This window comes from Verticillium dahliae, genomic scaffold (assembly GCF_000150675.1).
Source record: "Verticillium dahliae VdLs.17 supercont1.3 genomic scaffold, whole genome shotgun sequence".
Lineage (NCBI taxonomy): Eukaryota > Fungi > Ascomycota > Sordariomycetes > Glomerellales > Plectosphaerellaceae > Verticillium > Verticillium dahliae.
Genome location: NW_009276940.1, coordinates 234,516 through 255,190, shown reverse-complemented (window position 1 = coordinate 255,190; position 20,675 = coordinate 234,516). Strand labels below are relative to the sequence as shown.

General features: G+C 57.0%; 6 protein-coding genes across 6 annotated transcripts; 3 read left to right on the top strand and 3 right to left on the bottom strand.

Moving 5' to 3' along the window:
* Positions 1–302: 302 nt before the first annotated feature.
* Positions 303–1,325, top strand: VDAG_01718 (uncharacterized protein; the record flags this gene model as incomplete). Its single annotated transcript, XM_009657747.1, has 2 exons — positions 303–486; positions 544–1,325. 2 exons carry the CDS (start codon positions 303–305, stop codon positions 1,323–1,325), a joined length of 966 nt encoding a protein of 321 aa, XP_009656042.1.
* A 5,827-nt stretch (positions 1,326–7,152) lies between these two features.
* VDAG_01717 (acetylxylan esterase) lies at positions 7,153–8,694 on the bottom strand (the record flags this gene model as incomplete). The annotated part of the gene is made up of 5 exons (XM_009657746.1): positions 7,153–7,198; positions 7,280–7,608; positions 7,659–7,837; positions 7,897–8,429; positions 8,492–8,694. 5 exons carry the CDS (start codon positions 8,692–8,694, stop codon positions 7,153–7,155), a joined length of 1,290 nt encoding a protein of 429 aa, XP_009656041.1.
* Positions 8,695–11,744: 3,050 nt separating this feature from the next.
* Positions 11,745–12,314, top strand: VDAG_01716 (uncharacterized protein; the record flags this gene model as incomplete). The annotated part of the gene is made up of 1 exon (XM_009657745.1): positions 11,745–12,314. The coding sequence occupies one exon, from the start codon at positions 11,745–11,747 to the stop codon at positions 12,312–12,314; it is 570 nt and encodes a 189-aa protein (XP_009656040.1).
* Positions 12,315–13,197: 883 nt separating this feature from the next.
* On the bottom strand, positions 13,198–14,742 carry VDAG_01715 (D-arabinono-1,4-lactone oxidase; the record flags this gene model as incomplete). Its single annotated transcript, XM_009657744.1, has 1 exon — positions 13,198–14,742. The coding sequence occupies one exon, from the start codon at positions 14,740–14,742 to the stop codon at positions 13,198–13,200; it is 1,545 nt and encodes a 514-aa protein (XP_009656039.1).
* Positions 14,743–18,765: 4,023 nt separating this feature from the next.
* VDAG_01714 (uncharacterized protein) lies at positions 18,766–19,770 on the top strand (the record flags this gene model as incomplete). Its single annotated transcript, XM_009657743.1, has 3 exons — positions 18,766–19,015; positions 19,070–19,128; positions 19,186–19,770. 3 exons carry the CDS (start codon positions 18,766–18,768, stop codon positions 19,768–19,770), a joined length of 894 nt encoding a protein of 297 aa, XP_009656038.1.
* Positions 19,771–19,912: 142 nt separating this feature from the next.
* Positions 19,913–20,505, bottom strand: VDAG_01713 (ubiquitin-protein ligase molybdopterin-converting factor; the record flags this gene model as incomplete). Its single annotated transcript, XM_009657742.1, has 2 exons — positions 19,913–20,385; positions 20,451–20,505. 2 exons carry the CDS (start codon positions 20,503–20,505, stop codon positions 19,913–19,915), a joined length of 528 nt encoding a protein of 175 aa, XP_009656037.1.
* Positions 20,506–20,675: the final 170 nt, after the last annotated feature.

Genomic DNA, 20,675 nt, shown 5'->3' with positions numbered 1-20,675 from the left:
ACGAAACAACATCCAGCTGGTTCTTGGTCTAATCTACACAACTCCCGATCCTAATTTGCACACCTTCACTGTCTTGATACACCCACCTGCCCAAAATACACCATCATATACCCTTCAACAGCCAGTACACGCTACCTCGACGACGATTTGGACAGGACACCTCTCGAGCAGAGTTATACAGAGTCGAACCAGTGTTAAGACAGTCTTCCGCAACTGCAACATTACCCACGAGCACCCCACAACAAGAGAAATCGGGACCATCACGGCAAGGAAAGCAACAGAAAGCGCCAGTGCCGGACATCATGCATCACTACATCAGCAACACCCAAGGAGCCACGACGACACAGTACGCCTACGTTCCTCAACCTCCACCATCGCCCCCCATGGACGAATCAACCAAGTGCTCTCTCCCCTCCATCTCCAACCTCCTTGGCCTGGCCGACCAGGGCTCGCCCACGAGCGAGACACATCCTCAGAACCAACAAGGTAAGGATGGAGCAGCAATACGAGACAAACAGCACGTTCTGATACCATCCACTACAGTTCTCAAAGGAGAGGCCGTCTCGGCAAAGCCAGAAACGAGACCCAGCTCGTCTCACTATGGGGGCAGTCACTCCCAGACTCGGGCCAACTTCCCACCCACGCCCCCCATGAGCACCGATGCTTCATTCGACGGATACAACTCGCCCTCAACTCGCTCGGTCAGCCAGATGTCCGCCGTCTCGGCACCCCATCCTCACAACTACTACTACGAGACAACACCTCCTCTGGAGGATGTCCACCACCAACACCAACGCGCCATGTCCCACACCCCGGCCGCCCGCCTTCCCATCCATCAGACGACGCCCTACCCGCCTCCGGCCTCATCCCACTACCCCTCTGCTTCGGCAGCCGCCTCCTCCTACCTCCCTCCCCACCATCAGCAACCGCAGCACCACCACTCTGTCGGCCCGGTCCCCTTCTACCCTCCGCCCCAGGCTCAGATTACCAGTCTCTACTACCAGAGGCCCCTGCCCGCAGCATTCCCTCCCTCAGTGGCCCCGCCGACGATGCTCGGCGGCCCCAACCCATGGCAGCACCACCACTACATCTCGCCCTCGGCCGCCGCCAGCTTCCCCCAGAGCCAGGACCGCTACGTCTGCCCGACGTGCAACAAGGCCTTCTCCCGCCCCAGCAGCCTGCGCATCCACTCGCACTCCCACACCGGCGAGAAGCCCTTCAAGTGCCCGCACGGCGGCTGCGGCAAGGCCTTTAGCGTGCGCAGCAACATGAAGCGCCACGAGCGCGGCTGCCACAGCTTCGACGGCGCGGCGCCCGTCTCCTGATTCGGCAGCGGAGACGTGACGACGAAGACAAAAAGCTGGAGCCCCCCCCCGGCGGCAGGGAGGGGTGCCCTTCGGGTGGGCACTGTGGGGCTCGGGAGCAAGACATCATGACTACGACCACCGGAACAAAGAAGAGGGAAATTTCTCCACAAGTATATAATCATCATTATCATCCATCGCGAGATGGCCAGGGCGGCGTTCAAAGGGCTTACAGGGTCGGACAGGCAGGGAGGAGGGGGAGCCAGAGGGGGGGAAAAACAAGAGAGACCACGTTGCTCTTTGTCTGTTTTTTTCTTTCACCCCCACGGCCACCGAGGCGAGACGGGGGGTCGCGGGTGGCCAAGGGGGAAAAAAAGCTGCACGAGAAGAACGTTTCCCCCTCATTCTCGGACTCTGTTGGCTTTTGGCTTATTTTTGGGAATACCACCCCGGCATGGGGAGCATTTACGGGCGTTCATTTTTTTTTTTAAACCTGTTTTCTTTTATTGTTATTACACTTGCCACTATATTTCCCAACCTGTCTACGACGGACGACGAGGCTTCTCACTTTGGAGGCGAGCCTCGTCCACTGCTACGAATAGCAACGATTTCCTTGTACGCTCGGTCATGTGGGGATATGTATCATATCGAAAGACGGCAAACTGGAACTCGGTCGACAGAGACGAGATCCTCAGGCGGAACCCGGCAGATTGTGGGGAGCGAGGGAGAGAGGGAGAGAGAGAGACGCAGACAGACAGAGCCGGAAAGGCTGGCCACGGGGCCTACCAATGCCAAAGAGTGTACCAACCTTCACAAACTCTATTCACAATTGCTTTAAAACCCCGCGGACTCGTGATGTTCCATACCGACTCGCGCGGACGACCATGTACGTAGGCGACTGCCAAGCAGGGAGCAAGCGACGAAACGCGACGTGTGGGCAGAATGCGACCTCGAGGATCTAACCCCCAGGTCCATCGGTTTCAAGCCGCGATTTTCGTTCATACACCCAGGCGGCACAGCGACTGAATCGGCCCACGAGAGAAGGAATCGGCACGTTGGCTATGGGGCTCAGGGAGAGGCTATCCTACCGGACCTAGCAATCACCAGCCAAGAGAGAAATGACCCAACGCGACTTTGACGCGCCCAGTCATGAACCATGGCACGGATATGCTGATCGCTCATTTCTGTGTCACGCTGGGCCACCCCCCTTCCCTCACGCATGTCGACTCAGACTTTGAAACGAGACGTGCCTGCCTCGTCACTGTGTGGCATAGGCATAAGCTTTTTTGGCAAAAGATGACAGTCATCCCAAGTGGCGAGACATCTGCTGCCAGGGCCTTGGCAAGATGGCACAAACTGATGATGATCTGCGACAAGCAAGGCAAAAGTCGGGGCTGGCAACGGCCTTCCACCTCCTGCATGGTAGCCACGAGTCGAGTGAGACGGGAGCGAGCAGCATCCGGTCGAGTGTGCTCCCAGGGTAAGGGGTCAACTTCCTGCAGATAGGGTTGTTTCGCACGATGATCATCCCAGAGGAGGGGGGACCGCCGGCAGGGGGGGAGGGGGGGGGGGGGGGGGCGTTGCCTTGCTATTGTGACGAGAAACATATCACCGGCTCAGTATGCAGGGTCAATCCTCACGCGCTCAGGCAATGGAGTTGTGTCAATATCAGCGTCTGCTAAGCATACCTCGAGCTCTTTCTCTTTGTTCTCTACACGTTCACCGTAACCGTCGACCAACGCATCTACGGTAGGAAGCTCGTGTGCGATAGGCGGGTCTGACCCCAGATTTGCAGGTGCTTGCATGGGAGAAAGTGTAAATTGGCAAAGGCATAGATATGGAAGTTTGTTTATTGTGGTAGTCGGCTGTGCCGATGGTCACGCTGCGAGATTGCAATGACGATGTGCTGTCACATCGTGCGCAATCTCCCAGTACCCAGGCCGCGATATGGCATCAACATAGCTGCCAGCATACTCCCCGCCGAGCCAATGTGCCAATTCGCGCATTATCCATGGCCTGACCACCAAGAACAACAACAACATGCACGAGGGTACATCCATGCCTCTGGGACTGGGTGCTGCATCACCGTTCCCGCAGCCCACGCCGCCCGCAAAAAACAGCAACGCAGGAACCCGTGCTGAAGAGGAGATTTGCCCTGCCAGGTCAACCGCGGCTCGAGGGCGAGATGGGTCGGGGGAGTCGGAGACGTGGCCTGGTGGATAATCGTGGAGTTGTGGAGAAGAAGGGAGAAGGGAGCCAGAAGCAGAAGATGAAGACCGGTGACCCGAAGCCGGCGGGGATGTTGCTTGCATTGCTTTTCCCATGTTCGCCGCACGCGCGCCTGGTTGTCCTTTGACATGTCTAGCTTAGGCCCTAGAACACAGCTGTTGGCGTGAAGAGCGTCGCACTCCATCTTGTGCCTAGTCTGGAGTGTGGCGTGCGCGGCAATAGGGACACCCTGCTCAGCAATGACTCCCGCGACAGCGATGCCCTGGCTTACGGTTTCTCGGGACCTTCAGACTGCTGGACAGGCATGTTCCCGGTCTCACTGGTCTCCCGCTAAGGAGGAAGACCAGGGCAGACACACGGACGTGGCTGGCTTGGTCGTAGCGTTGCGTCACGTCAAGGGTCTGCTCGAGCGCGTTGGGCATAAAACTCGTTCATCTCGTTTCCTGAAATGGACCGGACGTGCGTTCATAATAAGGGCCAGTGGACATCTCACGATGTTGTTGTTGTGATTTGGACGGCAACGCCGAGGAACGACACTATGGTGCAGCATGAGGAAACCTGCGTCGATCCGTGAACGCTCTGCCATCCCCGAAGGACATGACAGCGGGCTTGATCACCCAAGGCACTAAGTCAACGGGGATCACTCAGTTGGGCTAGTCGTGATTTGGTGCTGGGCAGAACTTGGACCCAATCGATAACTCGCGCCGTGTCGGGCCTCGTGTCTTTCGGTTCTGCGAGGTGGATGAGGGCCCCGCGTCTCTTCGTCCCGTTTTGCCGCCGTATAGTCGGCACCAGCCCAACACGGTGACCCTTTCTGAAGCTGGGACCAAAGCGACAGACTTGTGTTCATCCTCATTTGGGCCCTTTGGTCTCGATGCGAGGCTAAATCACCCCCTCGCCTGCATCGCTTCGGCTGCGTTGGGTTTCAAGGGTACACACCATCCTGAGTAAGTACTGGTCTCAGTAGTGTTGGACCGAACTGGTCGGCACTGGCGCTGCTCAGAAACTGCCGTTGCCGTTGTCCCGCCATTCCGGGGAGAAGGGCGACGCGGCATTGAGTTCGGACTAGTTACGGGGCGGTGCACGCGATGGCAGCGCTCATGACTGGCGCGCTCAGCTCGATCTGAGCTGTCAGAGTTGCTAGTCAGATGGTCAAAACGCACCGTCGGGCCTCTATTGTAAGCGAGGTTCGAACCGTCTCATCGTTCTCCTGTCGTTCGTCACTTTGAGCCGGCGACAGGAGTCCTGGCGCTCGGACGGCAACCTTTCTCTGGATTGCAACCTCACGGCCCTCAACCAGACAAAACTCTCCACTCATCGACTGAGTCGGCTTGATTCCTTGAAAGCCCTCTTGAAAAAAAAGAGGGCAAGGGGCTGGCCACCGATCCTTACGGATAGGATCTCCGGTTCCCAATCTGAAGGAACCCCCTGTGATGATCAGTGAGACCTTGGGCCAGTGGTGTGCAGGCCTTTTCCGTGATGATCACCATGGATCACAACGGGACAGACCTGAATGAGCGTTGTCGCGAAAGGATCCTGTTGCTCACCTGGATCGATGCACGGCGCGGCGCTCGCTGTCGCCGGCACTCCTTGGAGGGCACAGAGTTAACCGGGTCCGCAGCAGTACGCATCGCCGGCGGCGGCTGAGCAGACCAGGGCGCCGGGCGTTGGCCTTCATCTAAGGTGTCTGACCCTCAGACGCTGGTGTCTTGCTCCTTTGCTTCGGCTCCGTCTGCAGAGGCGTGTCATCCGAGACATGCGCAACGCACTCGACCGGAGTACGTCACACATCTGCCCGCCAGCGGCATGGGTCTCTTCGGGGCGTGGTTCGAACAGGAACAGGATCACGGCAGTGGAGGGCAGCCAAGAATGTGGTGGCGTCTGCCCTTGCACTGGGGTTGTCGGAGCACTACGCCGACTCCGGCATCGTGCTTGTCCGCCAACAGGGTCCCCAGGGAAATCCTCTCATACGTTTCAGGTGGCCGCGAATCAGACGATAGGTGAGCAAACGGGTGAGGGTCCGGTTTAATGGCATCTCGGGGTGGTGTTCCTCCACCAATTCCTCCGATGCAATGTCTTAAGACCGATAGCGGGCCTCACGAGCAGCGGCGGGAAAGTGACCACAATGTTCTGGTCATACTGTGGTGGGACGACTCATAGCCCTCCGAGCGAGGCTAGAGATTTCCCGACGCTGCCACTCGATTCTGCCCAGTCTTCTTGCTGCGCCCGCAGCCATCGCAGGAGACAGCCGAATGCATCCCGGGCTTCGATGGGACTTCCGGTGGTGAAACATTCGGAGCAACATCAAGGCGAGCTCGTCGACGCGGATGGATCCTCCACTCCATCTGCCTCGTGGCAGCAACAGCCGTGCCGATCCCATTTCTCCTGACTACCTAGAAGTGCCTCCACCCTGACACTACGTACTGCATTTGACCCAGTTAGTGCTATCAGTAGTCATGAGATCGCTATCAGCATTAGTAAACAGCGTGGATAGACAGATGATGGAGACGACACGGAAAATGCCGCTCCTTTGTCCGTACCTTTGGATCCCCCAATCCGAGTTCTTGCAACTCCGAGGATACCACGACCGGGGCTTGAGGTTCTCTTTGGCGAGATGGGGGCTGCTACCGCCACTGCCGGTGCTGCTAACGAACGGGCAGAGGCCCAGCGCCTGGAACCCAAACAGTGTGACGACGACTTCTCAGCTCTTGTTAAGCTCTGCCGTCGCTATAGTGCCTGTCTCGTGCGCGGAGGCTATTGAAGCCGCCCTGAGTCGATAGTGGCCGGGCTTACAAAAACCGAGTTACACTGGCAGGGAAGCTCCTATTGGCACCCTGGCTGTGATCGACAGAGGCGTGCAAATCCCGAAAGTTTACTGAGACCCCGGAAAAGCCCAGACAAGCTGGTAATGCACGCCTAGAGCAGACCAAGGACACCAATGGAACACCCCCCTCCCCACCCCCCGCCCGAGGCGATGGCACAGTAGAACATGCCATAGCGCTTGTCGTTGTTGTCGAACTGTTCAGCCGAGGTGATTGACATCGACCCCCAGCACCCCACTGGATTCTGAAGTTTCAAGCCATCGTGCCACGTTACGCGCTCAAGGTGACAAGGTGACCTGGAACGTCCTTTGGCCCCGAATCTAGAGATCGTTTGGCGACTGCTCGAGAGTGGCACTGCGGCACCGCCAACGTTACCAGGAGACGACGGGAAGGCAAAAGAAACGTCATTGAGGGATGGGGTAGGGTCCCTGAGCTCCATTACACTCGTCCCATCATCGTCGCATCCCGTCTGGGAGTGCTTTTGACGATCTGCGACGAGGCAAGTGCCAAATCATGTGTCAGATGCTACGGCCCGTCATCGGATCTTCAGAAAAGATCTTCAAACGTTGAGAGCCTCACAACTCCGGGGTTTGCACCGAGGCCCTTATGCATGTCGGCAACGGCGTGTAAATACCGACATTGATTGGTATAGTTGACTTGTTTCGAGCCGTGGGCGCATGAGGCATCCAAACAACCAGGGGAAGTAAATGCGCACGCAGAATGAGATGCATGGAGTTCTAATATTCTGCCAAGCCCGACGACCCTTGCTGTCCTCCCCATGCCGACTTTAAATAGGCCTAGTAGTTCGATTCGTCGTTCCAGTAGAGCGTCTCATGGAAAACCCTATTGTAATGTCAGCAATGATTCGACGCAGGACAGTCGTGCCACAGAGATGGTTAACATCAAAGTGATCAGGGGACGTACTCGGGGCCTGTGGCATATAGCGACCATCCAAACTTCAGTGTGATGTACTGAATGAGATGGCTGGCCACCTTGATTTGTCCGACATCTGTAGGGTGCCACTGAGGAGCAATATCATTATGCTGAAGGATGCCGGTGGTGTTGAAGAAGTGAACAAATGGCTCGATGGCATGGCCGACTGGCTCCGTCTTTTCCGTCACGCCATCCCACGTCACTGGGTTGCTGAGATATTCCTCCGTGTTGAAGTACTCGTACACGCTGTAGACCTCCTTTCGAAGGTCCGTATTCTGCTCGTACGTGTTGCCATTGGGGCCAAAGCCTTGCCACATTTGCTAAGGAATCTTAGCAGAGTCTTCCCTCGCAAGGTCATTCAACAACATACCATTATGATGACCTGAGCCTTCGGCCACTTGCCGTGCACGCCTTGAATGAGCCTTTTGTAGTGTGCAACATAGGTGGACTTTTCGACCTTGTTGAAGCTGTTGGCGTCGTTTGTTCCCAGGTTGATAACGACAAGGTCGGCGTCCGGGTTTCTGCTGAAGTCCCAGGGCTCGGGGTCGTCTATCTTCAGCGTCAGCCTAGTCCGAGTATGCCATCACCGTCTTGAACGTAGCACGAACCTCCCCAAACATTTGCAGCACGGCCACCAGTGTCACTTGTGTAAAACCATTGATGAGACTGCCCGCGAGGGTTGCCCCAGCAGTTTTGGTCAGCAACGCAGATACCCGGATATCCAGTGATAGAGTATTCAGTGTTGCCGAGGCCAGCTCCCACTCCATAGGCAAATCCAGCGAGGGCCTCATATGTGTTGTACATGCCTGCCGAGAGACTGTCGCCAATGAACTCGACGCGGCGAGGATAGTCGGGAATCTTGATGAGCTTTCCGCAGCCAGATACGTGGACCTTCTCGATTTGCACTCCGTAGGCCCAATTCGTAACTCTCATCTCGAAAGTCAATGGGTTGATAGGCCCATCGAGCTCGATCCCGGGGGTATCCGGACTGACAAACAGGTGCGTTCCGCCGGCAGTAACATTGGTATGCTGCCAGTCGAGGCCTGCGATCCTGTATGCGACAAGTGTTTGGTTGATTGTTTCCTCCCCGAATGTGACGGCGACGGTGTGGCCCGTGAAGCCAAACTTGATACCTGGTCCTCTGTTGCTCGTCAGATGATGTGGCCATGTCGTGAGACTGATGGCAAGAACGAATGCGCTTACGCCCACCAAGAGATGTATTTGGAATCCCAACGCCCTTTGTAGGATATCTCCTCGGCATCAGCATCATAGGTTCTATAGGTCCCGTTGCTAAGGCTGATCTTGGTGTCAGGAAAGTTGACGGCACGGGGTCGGCCATTCTCAAGAATGACGGCTGACGCCAACGACACCAGCTGCAAAGCAGCAGCGAGCGAGCGGGACAACATGACGGCCACGGGGGAGATCGGAGATGGCAGACGTGACGATACGGCGGAGCTGCCGTACCTCCAAAGGCCTCGCACCTAGCAGCTAGTCATCTTTATAGATTTTCCGGCTTCGTCCACTCTCCATATCAAACCCTCTTTGAACTACAGCGGCAGCGGAGGTCCTCTAATCCAGGTAGCGGGAAGCTCGACAGATTCGCCCGAGATGACCTGACTTGACTTGACTTGAATTGGCCATGCAGGATGAATTGGGGCCTCGTGCATGATGTCGCCGAAGCTTGCCCCTTTCTGAGAGTCTCTTCAGGGATCAGAGCAGGGACGATCGGTGGCCGACTATGTTGGTGGAAACTAGGTATTTCACTTGATTGTCGACTTTCTGTGTGCCGTCGACTCCGAGCTTGCTAAGGAGGGCGGAAGGACGGCTTCCGCTCCTATGAGCCGCAGGCTGAATTGCAACCCAGCAGCGGCCCCACTGGCGCAGTACGGCCTGCCGACCTGTCATGCGGCCAGCATCAGGTCGCTTGTCGTCCGCGCCATCTGTGCTCCGAAAGAGGGGATAGATCTCGGTCGGAAGGAGATTGATATGGCCCCAGAGCTTGAGCAACTGCCGAGTCAACGGTGAGATCACGGGTGATCCACGTGACTATGTGTTCTGTTGAAATTTGGTTCGAGGCAGTTGAACCGCGCGCGTACGTTTCGCCGCCACAATGGATGTGGACGGGTGGCTGCATGAATTGAGGCATTGGCATCTGGGCGGCTCGGAGCGCTAAGTGAATATATGTGAGCTATGCATGGTGGTGAGATCGAACAGCTTGCCTACCTACCTACCTTAGGTACCTGGCGAGCAGGCAAAACGCATGTTGTCCTTACTCAAGGTGACGCTTATGTGGTTGCTATGTATGCGCACCTTTCTGGAAGGACGTACCGAATGCAAGGTACGTTATCCAGGAGTGGCACGCGAATGGTAGGTTTGATCGAGTGTCGAGAAGAAGTTTACCATCTGCCCTGTTTGTGGGGGTTGGGGGTGCTCTGTGCTCATAACGACTGCATCCCCCCAGTCTCCAGGGCGCTGTCAAACGGTAGTTGTCCGTGCCAGAAGCAGGGGCTAAATGCACAGGATTCCGTCCAGGAGCTTGTGTGTTGAGACTGGAAGTGATCTCTTTGGCTGGATTGCCGAATGTATAAAATGGTGGATCGAGCTACGCAGCTTGCCATGGCATTGTGGTACATCGGAGTGGACTTGATGAAAGGCTGGAAGAAGGGTTGGTGGTTAAGAATGCGCTATCAGAGTCAATGGCATCTGACGAGGATCACAAGATGCAGCCGAAGAATGAAAAAGAAGCGAAAGGCAAAGTCATACGAAGGTACCTACCTACCTACCTTGGGTACCTACCTATCTACCTACATAAGGTACCTACCTATCTTTCATTGCTCAGCCCTGGCAACGCGACAATCACGATCGGCTTGCGACTGCCCTAATACTCACATCAATAGTCGTGAGTGAAGCCCATCTCTCCTGCCGGTGTCTCTCTCTTGCCGGTGTCTCTCTCCTGCCAATGTCAACGCAAAGCCAGGCGAGTTCGGGAAGGAATGACGAGCCTGCATCCTTCTTCGAACAGGTAAGGTAAGGTAGTATAAGGTAGGCACCCAACCCAAGGTTCCTCCCCTCCTCACCTTGGCAGAGTGAACCTGGGCAGGCACGATCCCGTGCTCACTGGCGCCTCCAAAGCAAGCATCATCCAACATCTCCATCACGTCTGGGGACGACACCCTCACAGAATCCTTCATTCGCACCTCGGTCCAGCAACGCCCATCACGCATCGCCTGCTCGCCTACACACCACTACATCCTTCGCGGTTGCGCCTGAGAGAGGGGTTACCCCCCCCGAAATGTCTCAGCTCATCCGCCCTTGTCGTCACGAGCACGCCAACCGCCGGTCGGAATAGGAAGGCCAATCCGTAGGCAAAAGACAACGACAAACCCTGCGAAACCCGGCATCTCTCCATCTTGCATCGCGACGCAGTCGCATCGTCGATTTTCGTCTCATCTGGCTGGCGTATGCTGGCTGATTTGACCCACGGGCCAGTTCACTTTAGCTCGGCATTCAGACTCTCGCGCTTGTTCCTTTTGCGACGCCGAAATGACAGTCAGGTGATGCGTGCGCGCTCGCACCTTGCTTGGTTGAAGAAGAGCTGGCCACTATCGCTGTCGGGGCTGAGACAACCTCATCTTTCGCACTTGAACGCCCTTTCCAGCTGTGCGGGCTTTTTCTTTTGCCTCGACATCTTGTCCTCTGTCTGACATTTGTGGTCTGTGGCATTGTTGCTTCTCAGCCCACGGTGAGTGAGTGCCGAGCTCACCGGCTGCTGGTCTTTACTTGTATTGGCGAACCCCTTTGCCCCCCATTTTGTTTCAACAGGTCCAGTCTCCTCTCGCACTTTTCTTTGCAACCCACCACCGACCGCCTTTGTTACCCTGACACGGCGCCGTATATTCACCTTTCGAGCAGCATCCCGGCGCACGCTACGTCTGCACGGCTCCCGGACTTGGCGCTGCTGCCAGAGAAACCGGTATCGTGACTTCGGAACCGCCAGACCCAAAGTCGACAACGGGGTTTCACTACCTACGTGCCGCCGTTCGTCGATCGCGATTCGCCCGTCCGCCATACCTCTTTCTCGTGCCCAAAGTCAGCCTCTGATGCCCGAAAACCCCCACCGAAGACCATGACGCTGCCTGCGCATCAATCGCCGAGATCAAGGCTGCTGTATCCCTCCTCTTCAACAACCGAGGAGCCACGCCATTCGTCCATCGAGGTGCCGTCGCATTCAACAAAGCTGCAGGCCGCCCTTGAGCCACCCCTCCACCACGACCTCTCTGCTCGACATCATTCTCGCGGCCGACGACATCGAAACGTACAAATCACACGTGCCTGCCTCTAGAACCAGTCACCAACCATCAGTCAGATTAAGAAGCATTGCACCTGGCCTGCCATCGGTTGAACCCCGCCGCCCCGCACGGCGCTGCCGCACGTTGGCTTGCCGTCGCGCTGAACCATGTCGGCCTCGCACGCCAATGCCGTGCCGGACACGCAGCTGGGACTGTCAAATGAGGAAATTCAACTGTTGCGACAAGGCCAGGCAGCCGCTCTCGGACAGGGGGGCGCCGGCGGGTCGAATTCCTCCCGTGCCGCCAGCCGGGCATCGAGCCAAGGGCTTCTGATGCTCGACAGCTCCTCACTAGCATCCTTGGGGCGCTATTTCGAGCGTGTCATGGCGCAGATCGAGCAGCAGATACACTATCTCAGCGAGCAGAGCCAGACGTTCACCATGGCACAGTTCGATCGCGCCGGCAACCTGATCGACAATGCTGACCTGGAAATTGCACGGTATCACGACATTTTGCGACAGTTGGACGAGCTGGACCTCGACTTTGACAGGATACGACATATCAAGGAGATTGTCGTGGGCTATCGATCGCGCGTGGTGGAGATGGAGAGGGAGCTTGAACGGAGCGGCGGTGGATCCTCGTCGAGGCACAGAGACGGACATCGCTCGTCGTCCAGTCGACACGGCCACTCTCACAGTCACCGGCATGGCCATGAAAGCTCGAGGAGACGACATTGAACGACATGGAACGACACTCGCGTCGATTCAAACACACTTTCACGACATAACAACAGGTAGAATCTACCGGCCACGCGGCCACAAACACAAAAGCCAAAACGAAAATAAGGGGTGAACCCAGCAAAAACAACCTACATACCATGAGCGGGAAACAACAGGACCGCGGGGTCTCTAAAAACACAAACAAGGAGGCTCAGGAGGGAGGGCTCGGAAGACGGATCATCAGGCCTCGCGGCTGGTCGGGACAAGATGGATTTGGCCTCACGGCTCGTTGGATGCTTCATTTTTTTCGTTACTGCTTTCCACTACGGTGCTTGTTATATTTTCTTTCTCCTTCTTCTTTTTCTGTGCCTATATTGCCCTCGGGGCTCTGTGTTGGGGCGTCGACTTTTCTTTCCCTGTTCTCCATATTTGTACACCACAAGCAGCAAGCGTTGGAACTCAATGCGCCGTCACACACACCCCTCTCACAGGCTGGTGGCACGATGGTACGATACCAACTTGGCTGGCGCAGGAGTATTTTTTTTATATTTGGGATCCTATGGATCTTACAGTTTTGCTGCCCACCCTCGGTTTCGGCCCAGGCGCTGTAGGTATCCTGACGCAGTACGGTCACGTAATCATTGATGGAGCGGTTGTTGCAGGATACCCGGTTTGGCCTGACGATCAAATATCACGAATTTACGTTCCTCTCTGACCTGCTCCCGAGCCCGTGACTGTGCCAAGCGTCAGAGGCCATGTCGGGCTGTTGAACCAGCATGACAACACCTGCCTCAATTGCGTTTTTCCTTTGAAACAAATTCTATTATGCGCTCCAAGTTCGAGTCTCGAGCCACACGCTGCATGAAGATCCTCCGCCACCGGCCGGCGGCAATAGACTAGACTAGACGCTACCCTCGACCCGCACGCCGCCATCCCTCGCCGCCGTCCGCGCAACCTCGACCTCCTCGAGCGCCAGCCTGTCGCCGCCGCCCAGGACCTTCTCCCTGTGCCAGGGCCCGACAAACATGCCCTCGGGGTCGGCGCCGTCGCGCACGGCGCGCCACTGGTCGAGGTCCTCGCCGTAGAGCGCGGCGATGCGCGCGGCGCCCTCGTCAAAGTTCTTGGCCCAGTGCGGGCGGCCGCCGAGGTCGAGCATGAGCCACTCGAAGGCCTCGTAGTAGCGGGCGCGGCACGGCGGGTCGGTGAGGTAGGGTCGGTAGAGGGTCGCGTTGAGGTAGAGGGTCGGGCCGTCGGGGCGGGTGGGGTCGAGGTAGGGGCGGGCGTTCTCGGTGAGGGAGGTGTCGCTGACGCGGACCTCGACGGGGGCGTGGACGTAGAGGCCGTCGGCGGAGAAGGGGATGTTGTGGGGGACGTAGTCTGGGTCGGCGGGGTCGAGGTGGTTGAGCCACGAGGAGAGGCGGCGGAGGGCTTCGGGTCCCTTGTGCAGGGGGATGGCCCACTCGTTGACGAACTGTGAGTAGAGGCAGTTCATAAGGAGGGCCTCGCCGGAGGGCTGGACGGCAGTCGTGGTGGAGCCGTTGGCGAAGCCGTATTGCATGCCAAAGACGAACCACTCGACCCACGGCAGGACGCGTGGGACGTGGTGCGCGAGATACAGGAGGTTGTGGTAGATGTAATAGCCGAGGGCGCCGTCGTAGTTGCGCACGGGGGGCGGGCGCACCGGCTCGTCCGTCTTGTTGGCTTCCCAGACAACGGCGCGCCGCGTGTAGGGGAACCACCAAACGCGGACAAACTCGGAGCGCGTCCAGAGGTCTGCGGTCCAGCGATCGAACATGCTGCGATCCGTGTCGATGACCTGCTGCCATCCGAGCGTAAAGGCGGGCACGGCACGGAAGGTGATTTCGGTGATGATGCCGAGGGCGCCGAGCGAGAGGAGCGCAGCGCGGAAGAGTGACGGATTGTCGTCCTTCGAACAGGACTCGGTGTTGCCGTTGGCGAGCGTGATGCGCAGGGCGAGAATGTCCTCCGACATGAGGCCATGCTCGACGCTGCTGCCGTGGGTGCCGGTGGAGATGGCCCCTGCAATGGACTGCTCGTTGATGCTGCCCAAGTTGGGCATGGCGAGGCCATGCTTCTGCAAGTGCGCGCACAACGAGTACAGCCTGATGCCGCTCTGCATAACGACGACACCCGTCTCCTCATTGACAGAGAGAACCTTGTTGAAATTGTCGAGGTTCACGAGCCAGCTCGAGGTGCAGGTGATGTTGGAGGGCGAGTGGCCGCATCCCGTCAGAACGATGCGACGACGACATGTCCGCGCCAGGTCTATGACCTTTTCGACTTCCTCGAGAGATTCTGGCTGGATGTACAGCTCGGGCAGGGACGAGAAGGTCTTGGCCCAGGTGGAGTGGATATGATTCGGTCGCGCGCGAAAAGCGACTTCGGGATCGCTCTTCGCGAGCGCTGCGACCAGCTGGGGATGCATTGCGGTGCAGCTGTCGAGGGAGAGTCTTCGCACAGATGGTGTCGTGGGATGATGGCGATCGGGAAGCGACTTTCGTTCTGCAAGGGTTCGTGGTGCGCCGACGGGGCGGTTCGAATCGGCTGGAGGGGCAGGGCAGGGGGGGGAGAGTCGACGATGCACTGGGAACGAAAGAGAGAACGAGACTAGCAACGCGCCAAACGTGCAAGAGTGCAAAGACACGCCACTTCAGGTCATCGTCAGGATCTTGTCGAATAGAGGGCAGGTTGTGTTCGAGAGGAGAGGCACGGAAAAAAAAAAAGGTCAGAGGGGAGGAGAGCATTGAGACACTACAAGCATGTTCACGTTGGCGGGGCTCAGAGCTGCGATCTTAAGACGCCGGTGGGGAGGAGAGATCGGGAGAATGCCTGCGCACGTACATGCGCATGTAATTTTTGGTTAAAAGATTTCCCTCAGATGCTGCACAATCCGATGGGTTAGTCGGAATGAGCTCATCGACTTCGGTATTTGACAGGCCTAGCGAGCTGTCGCAGGCAAGGCTTGGAGCGCCGATCGAGACCCTGATTGGCGATCTGGCCGAGTCAACGAGTCACCGCTTTGTCAGAGCTCCCGAAGCTTTCCGCCGATCGCGTTCAGATAAGGAACAAGTCAGGGACCAGACATAAGACAGGGCCAGGGCCCGCTAGGTCCGGGGCGGCACAGAGGTGCATGTGCATGAGGATTTCAAGCCACTCGTTGTCTGAACGAGTGAGGCTATCATCAGGCCACTGAGCCTGTGATGAAGAGGGGGAAAACCTGCTCTTGCTAGGCCGGCCAGGGTGAGAGGAGGAGGCAGACGCAAAAGAAGGAGAAATAAAAACAAATGATGTACGTGTGCCCTCGGATTAGCTCTCAGGTTCTCACCGACAACCACCAGCCCGCGGCAACCGATTGGAAACCCCAGCTGTGCTGTCATGCAAATTTGGCTTATTGGTCGTTTTGGGTCGTCATCAGGCATTTTGTGAAAGTTTTATCGTACTGGCTTGCGCAACCACTCGGTCGGCCGCAGCACAAACGTCTCGGAAACACGCCGACCGCTCCGATTGAAAACTATTTTCGACCGTCATGAGCGCGAGCTTGGCTCCTCGCCGACAGACTGCTGGCTGCTGGTCAAACACCCCCGAGTCGACCTGCATCCAGCCTGTCGTGTCGCCGGTGAGCAGTGCGCTTCTCGGAGTTGACGCTGTCGTCATGGCGGTCTTTTCCTGTGTCTTTTGACTATTGTTGCTGCCCTACAGAGGAGCTGCGCTGCCCATACACACCCACGAGGGGGTGCCTGCTCCGATTTCCGTTCTTTGATTTTGCGGTCTTCACTTCATCCAGAGGGTTCCAGAGGAACCACAGCGGGAGAAGTTCACTCATCGCTGTGAGGTTTTCGTCATGGCAGAGGGGTGTCGTGGGCTGTAGCAGGGGGAGGGGGGTTGAGGTGTGCGAAATAGACAGCATGCGGAGGTGGGAAAAAAAGGCCGTGACAGGCAAGGTCCCTACTAGTAAGTACGGATGAGGATGCTTCGGAGAAAACGTTACTTTGGCAGGCTGGTAGACGATGCCCAGGCATACGAGAGGTGCTGCCGAAGCGGCACGGTGAAGCACTTGCTATTGTCGCCTTTGACTTGACAGATCCCTCTCCTGCTCGAGGGCCAAGGCTCTTCATGCATGTGTCCTTGCTGTCTTCGGGTCTGAGTAATGTTGGGATCCAGGGGAGCGATGCTAGACATTGCAGGAATGGGTGTCTTCGGATTTTGAGGCCAGACGCGAAGCTGGCGCGGCAGTCGCAATGGATCGGTTCGTCCTTGTCAGAGTCTTCGAACACGTGCAAAAGGTATGACGGATGGTTGACATGGCTCGTCGAGGAGACTCAATCGCGGATGGTAGAGAATAGCGAGACCCGGTGCTCGTGGTAGTTGTAGAAAAGACAATGGAAGGCTGGAGACGCGTCCTGTCGCGACATTTCGGTTGGGAGCTCATGGTGCTGGGGCTGACTAAGGTGCTCGCTGGAACGGGTGCCTGAAGAAGCGGATCATCCACTGGCTCCGTGACTGCCTGTCGCCTTGGTAGTACGGGCATGGAGCAGCCCTTCATTTACACCTACTACTATCTACCTAGATCAGACTTGACTTTTCGGCTCACACTGCATACGATCAAGGACTTGTCTTCCTCTGCGGCTCAGATATCACCAACCAGGACCAACATGCTCGGCACACGTGTACTCGCATTCAACGTCTGTCCTGCCGTCACCGACCCTCGACGCCTACCATGTGTCGCCTTGGACCACATGGTTACAGGCTGACGGTACAACCATGCACATGAGCAAACATACAGCCGTTCATACCGGAAAGCCTCAACGCACTTTCAGGCAATGTCCAGGCGCGAAAAGGCTGGCTTGCGACTTGGCCTAAAGACCCGCGCCTCGTCCTCACAGCACCTACCCAAACACGATGATGCTAGGCGTTTTCACCAGACATATTTGGCTTCCGAATCTTCTACAGCTGTTCTGGAAGCACGCCATCAGGGTACTCTCGACGTGATTGACAAGCGCCGGGCCAGGACGGGGAAAACAAGCTCGCCCGGGTTTCTATTTCTGTTGCGGCGAGGCCCATGATAAGGTTCACTGGGAGAAGCATTCGCCACCGCCCGCCAAGCAACCTGCTCTCCATCTGTTCAGCTTCAGTTGAGCCCCGCCTCACAAAGTCGAAGCAGTGGTCAAATTAAACACAGTCACCTGGTGCGACCCCGGGACTCTGGCGGCCCAAACGAAGCAATCAGGCACGCCGCTTCCTGTAGCCGTCACGTGTATACCGTCCATCCGGTATGTCCCTAGGACATCCACTGACTCTTTTCACCTTGTCATGGCATGACGCAGTTTCTGATAGCATATTCTCTCATTCGCAGGGTACCGGCAGAAATTCACGCAGCATCTGGCATCTGTCCCTACAGGCGACCTCAAACATCGATTCGGTCCATCTATCCTCTCGGACAGCACGATTGACACCTGCAGGTGCGGTGCCGCGTCACGACGCCAGTTGGCAGAGGTGGCGATATGCTTGAGGCTCGGCATCCAAGCCATGCACCCGCCAACAGCCATGCGCAGCCCTTTTGCCCAGGCCCTACATTGTGTTCCACGGCCCGTCATGTGCAGCACCGTCGGCATCGGCACTTTGCTTGGCCATACACCCACTGCTTAGGGATTCCCCAGAACTGCATCCGCAGTCGTGTCATGCATTTGAGCTACCAGCGCAATCCCATGTTCTTTCAAAGATATTAGTGCATGGGCGATCACAAGGCGAACGAGATGAACCGCCCTGGGGAACATGTCACCCGTTTCTTCTGGGGTAGGGGTCGGCCCACGAAGTGAGGCCCGCTGCCGGATCGACACGGCTAATTCGCAACGGGCCAAGGTTTAACATACTGCGCCGTCCACGTTGTTGTGGCTCAGGGGAATCGCCAAGTCGCCTCAGTCTTTTTGGCCGCGTTGAGACTAAGTATGGTGCGAAGAGCGCAGGTGCCAAGACGTAGAAAGCCCTCTCAAGAAGTCCATCGTGATGCTAGCCGCCGCCCCAATCCACTAGGTGACCAGCACCACCCGTGCATAGCGGTTGTCGGTCTCAGCCATGCCATGATGCTGCGGACGGCGCACGGGAAGCCAACTTGACAGCTCGTGGCGAGCCACAGGACACTTGTCGGTGACGGTCATGTTTCTCCTGCGAACCAAAGTGTGCGATGAGTTCGTCAGCCAAGTCTAGGCGCGTGTATATGATATCATGGTATCCCAGCGTCTTGAAGACTGGTTCTGGGGATAAGCCGTGACATGCAACCGCCGTAACATGCGACTACTCAATATTGTCGAGTTCACTAGACATTGTCATTATCCTCGATCTCTTCGCCATAGGCATACCCCTGAAACTCCACGGTCTCGCACAATCTTGACTTCCCTGGCATCTTGTTCTGGACGACCTGCAAACTCCTCATCACATCACTTGCCCCAGTATGTGGTCTAGACAGATCCTTGTCCTGATCACGGCCCTCGGCCTGGCCTCATCTTCTCTCTTTCAGCGCAACGCCAACACAGACCTGTCACTCAGCCTGCCGCTCTCGGTAACAAATGCCTCTCCAGCCCAAACCATCTCGTCTAGAACAACACTTCGCATCCTCTGCGTGGGAGATTCCGTCACCGTAGGACACGGCAGCAAAGATTTGAACGGGTACAGAAGCGACCTCTCAGAGCGCTTGTCTAGGAGTCAGTCAGAACTCACGCCAGCCCGGGATGGCAGCGTGCTGACCATGTGACCAGGTAACGAGATCGAATTCGTCGGGACAGAACACGTCGGAGCAATGCGCGACGGCTATTTTGTAAGACGAGAAAATTCCCCGCGGCATGTCGACGAGTGAACGTCTGACCATTCACAGGCTGCGTGGAACGGCAAAACCATACAATTCCTCGCCGAGCACATCGGGCCGTCCCTCGAACAAGAACCAAACCTCATCCTGCTGCATGCGGGCACAAACGACATGGCCTCCGTCGAGCGCATCGCAAAGGAGGGAAACGACCCCGCAGCGGCGGCCGGACGGCTCGGTGATCTGCTCGACCTCATGATCCGGGCGTGTCCCGATGCGGTCATCATCGTGGCAGTCATCCTCGGCTCGTGCCAGACGGACCGGGTCGCGAGGACCGCGGAGTACCAGGCTCTCATCCCAGACGTCGTCAGGCGACGTCTTGATGACGGATATAAGGTCCTCGCCGCGGACTTTAGCGCTATGCCCCAGAGTTTCCTGCGCGGTGACTGCATCCACCCGTCGATGGATGGGTACAAAGAGATGGGCAGATACTGGTATGACTTCATAACGCAGGTTCCCGCGGCTTGGTGGCTGCCGGCTCCGAGTGCGGTTGACCCGGGACGTGGTGGCCAGAGGGTAGATGTGCAGTCGAGTGGTGGATCGCTGAGGCCGACGGCATGGTTTCTTCCGGTTCTTGCCTGGCTTATGCTTGGCTGAGTCAAGGTGTTGAGGAATTGCATTTTAAAGCATCATGAAGCGACGCATCAGCATGGGGAAGATTTTGTATTAGGATGACTGCGCCGTAACAACAGGGCGAATGGATGATATCTCTCAGGCGCCTCAAGTAAACAGATTTTGGTTACCTGTGCTGTTCAAAACTCCGTGCCTCTTCTAATTTCGCCTCAATCTTGGCAATCACGGCCTCATCGTACAGATCTTCGTGCTTGGAGTCTCCTCGCAAGATCATCTTCTCGTGCCTCGTCGCCTCGTCCTTTGTCATGCAGACCAAGTCACCAAGGCGCACGTTGGAACTCTTCTGTTCGTCGGCACCCTCTCCGATTCGTACCATCGTCTTGCCCTCCGGCTTCCTCCACCTGATGAGGACGTTTCTCGTCGGGATGCCAGTCACAGCACTACGGCCCCTCCACAGCTCCTCGGCGAGAAACGCAATGTCACCGGGTGTGATGGGTGTCTTGAGACCCTTGGCTACCTCTGGGTCGCTAGATCCCTCAGTCATGCGTGCAAGCTTCTCCTCCGTGCTCTGGATAAAGGCCAGTATGCTGTCGTACATCTTGTCACGGCCCTTGCCGGGGATGTACTCTGTCGGATAGCCTATCGCGTGTCAGTGTCCCGGATGGCTGATTTGCCTGGGGAGGTGAGGGATCAGGGGGTCGTACCAGTGATACTCAAGATGATATGATTCGCAATAACATAGCCAAACACCGCAGGCATGGTTCCAAGCACAGGAAGGATGCGCACCCTGAAGTTGGGCAGGACACCCAGATCGCCGACCTTGCCCTTCTGGAACTCCTCTTCAGCGAGGGGCAGGAGGCCGGCCTTCCCCTCGCCAGTCTTCTCAGTCGAGAGACGACGGGATGCCGCTGGTAATGCCCTGCAACTTC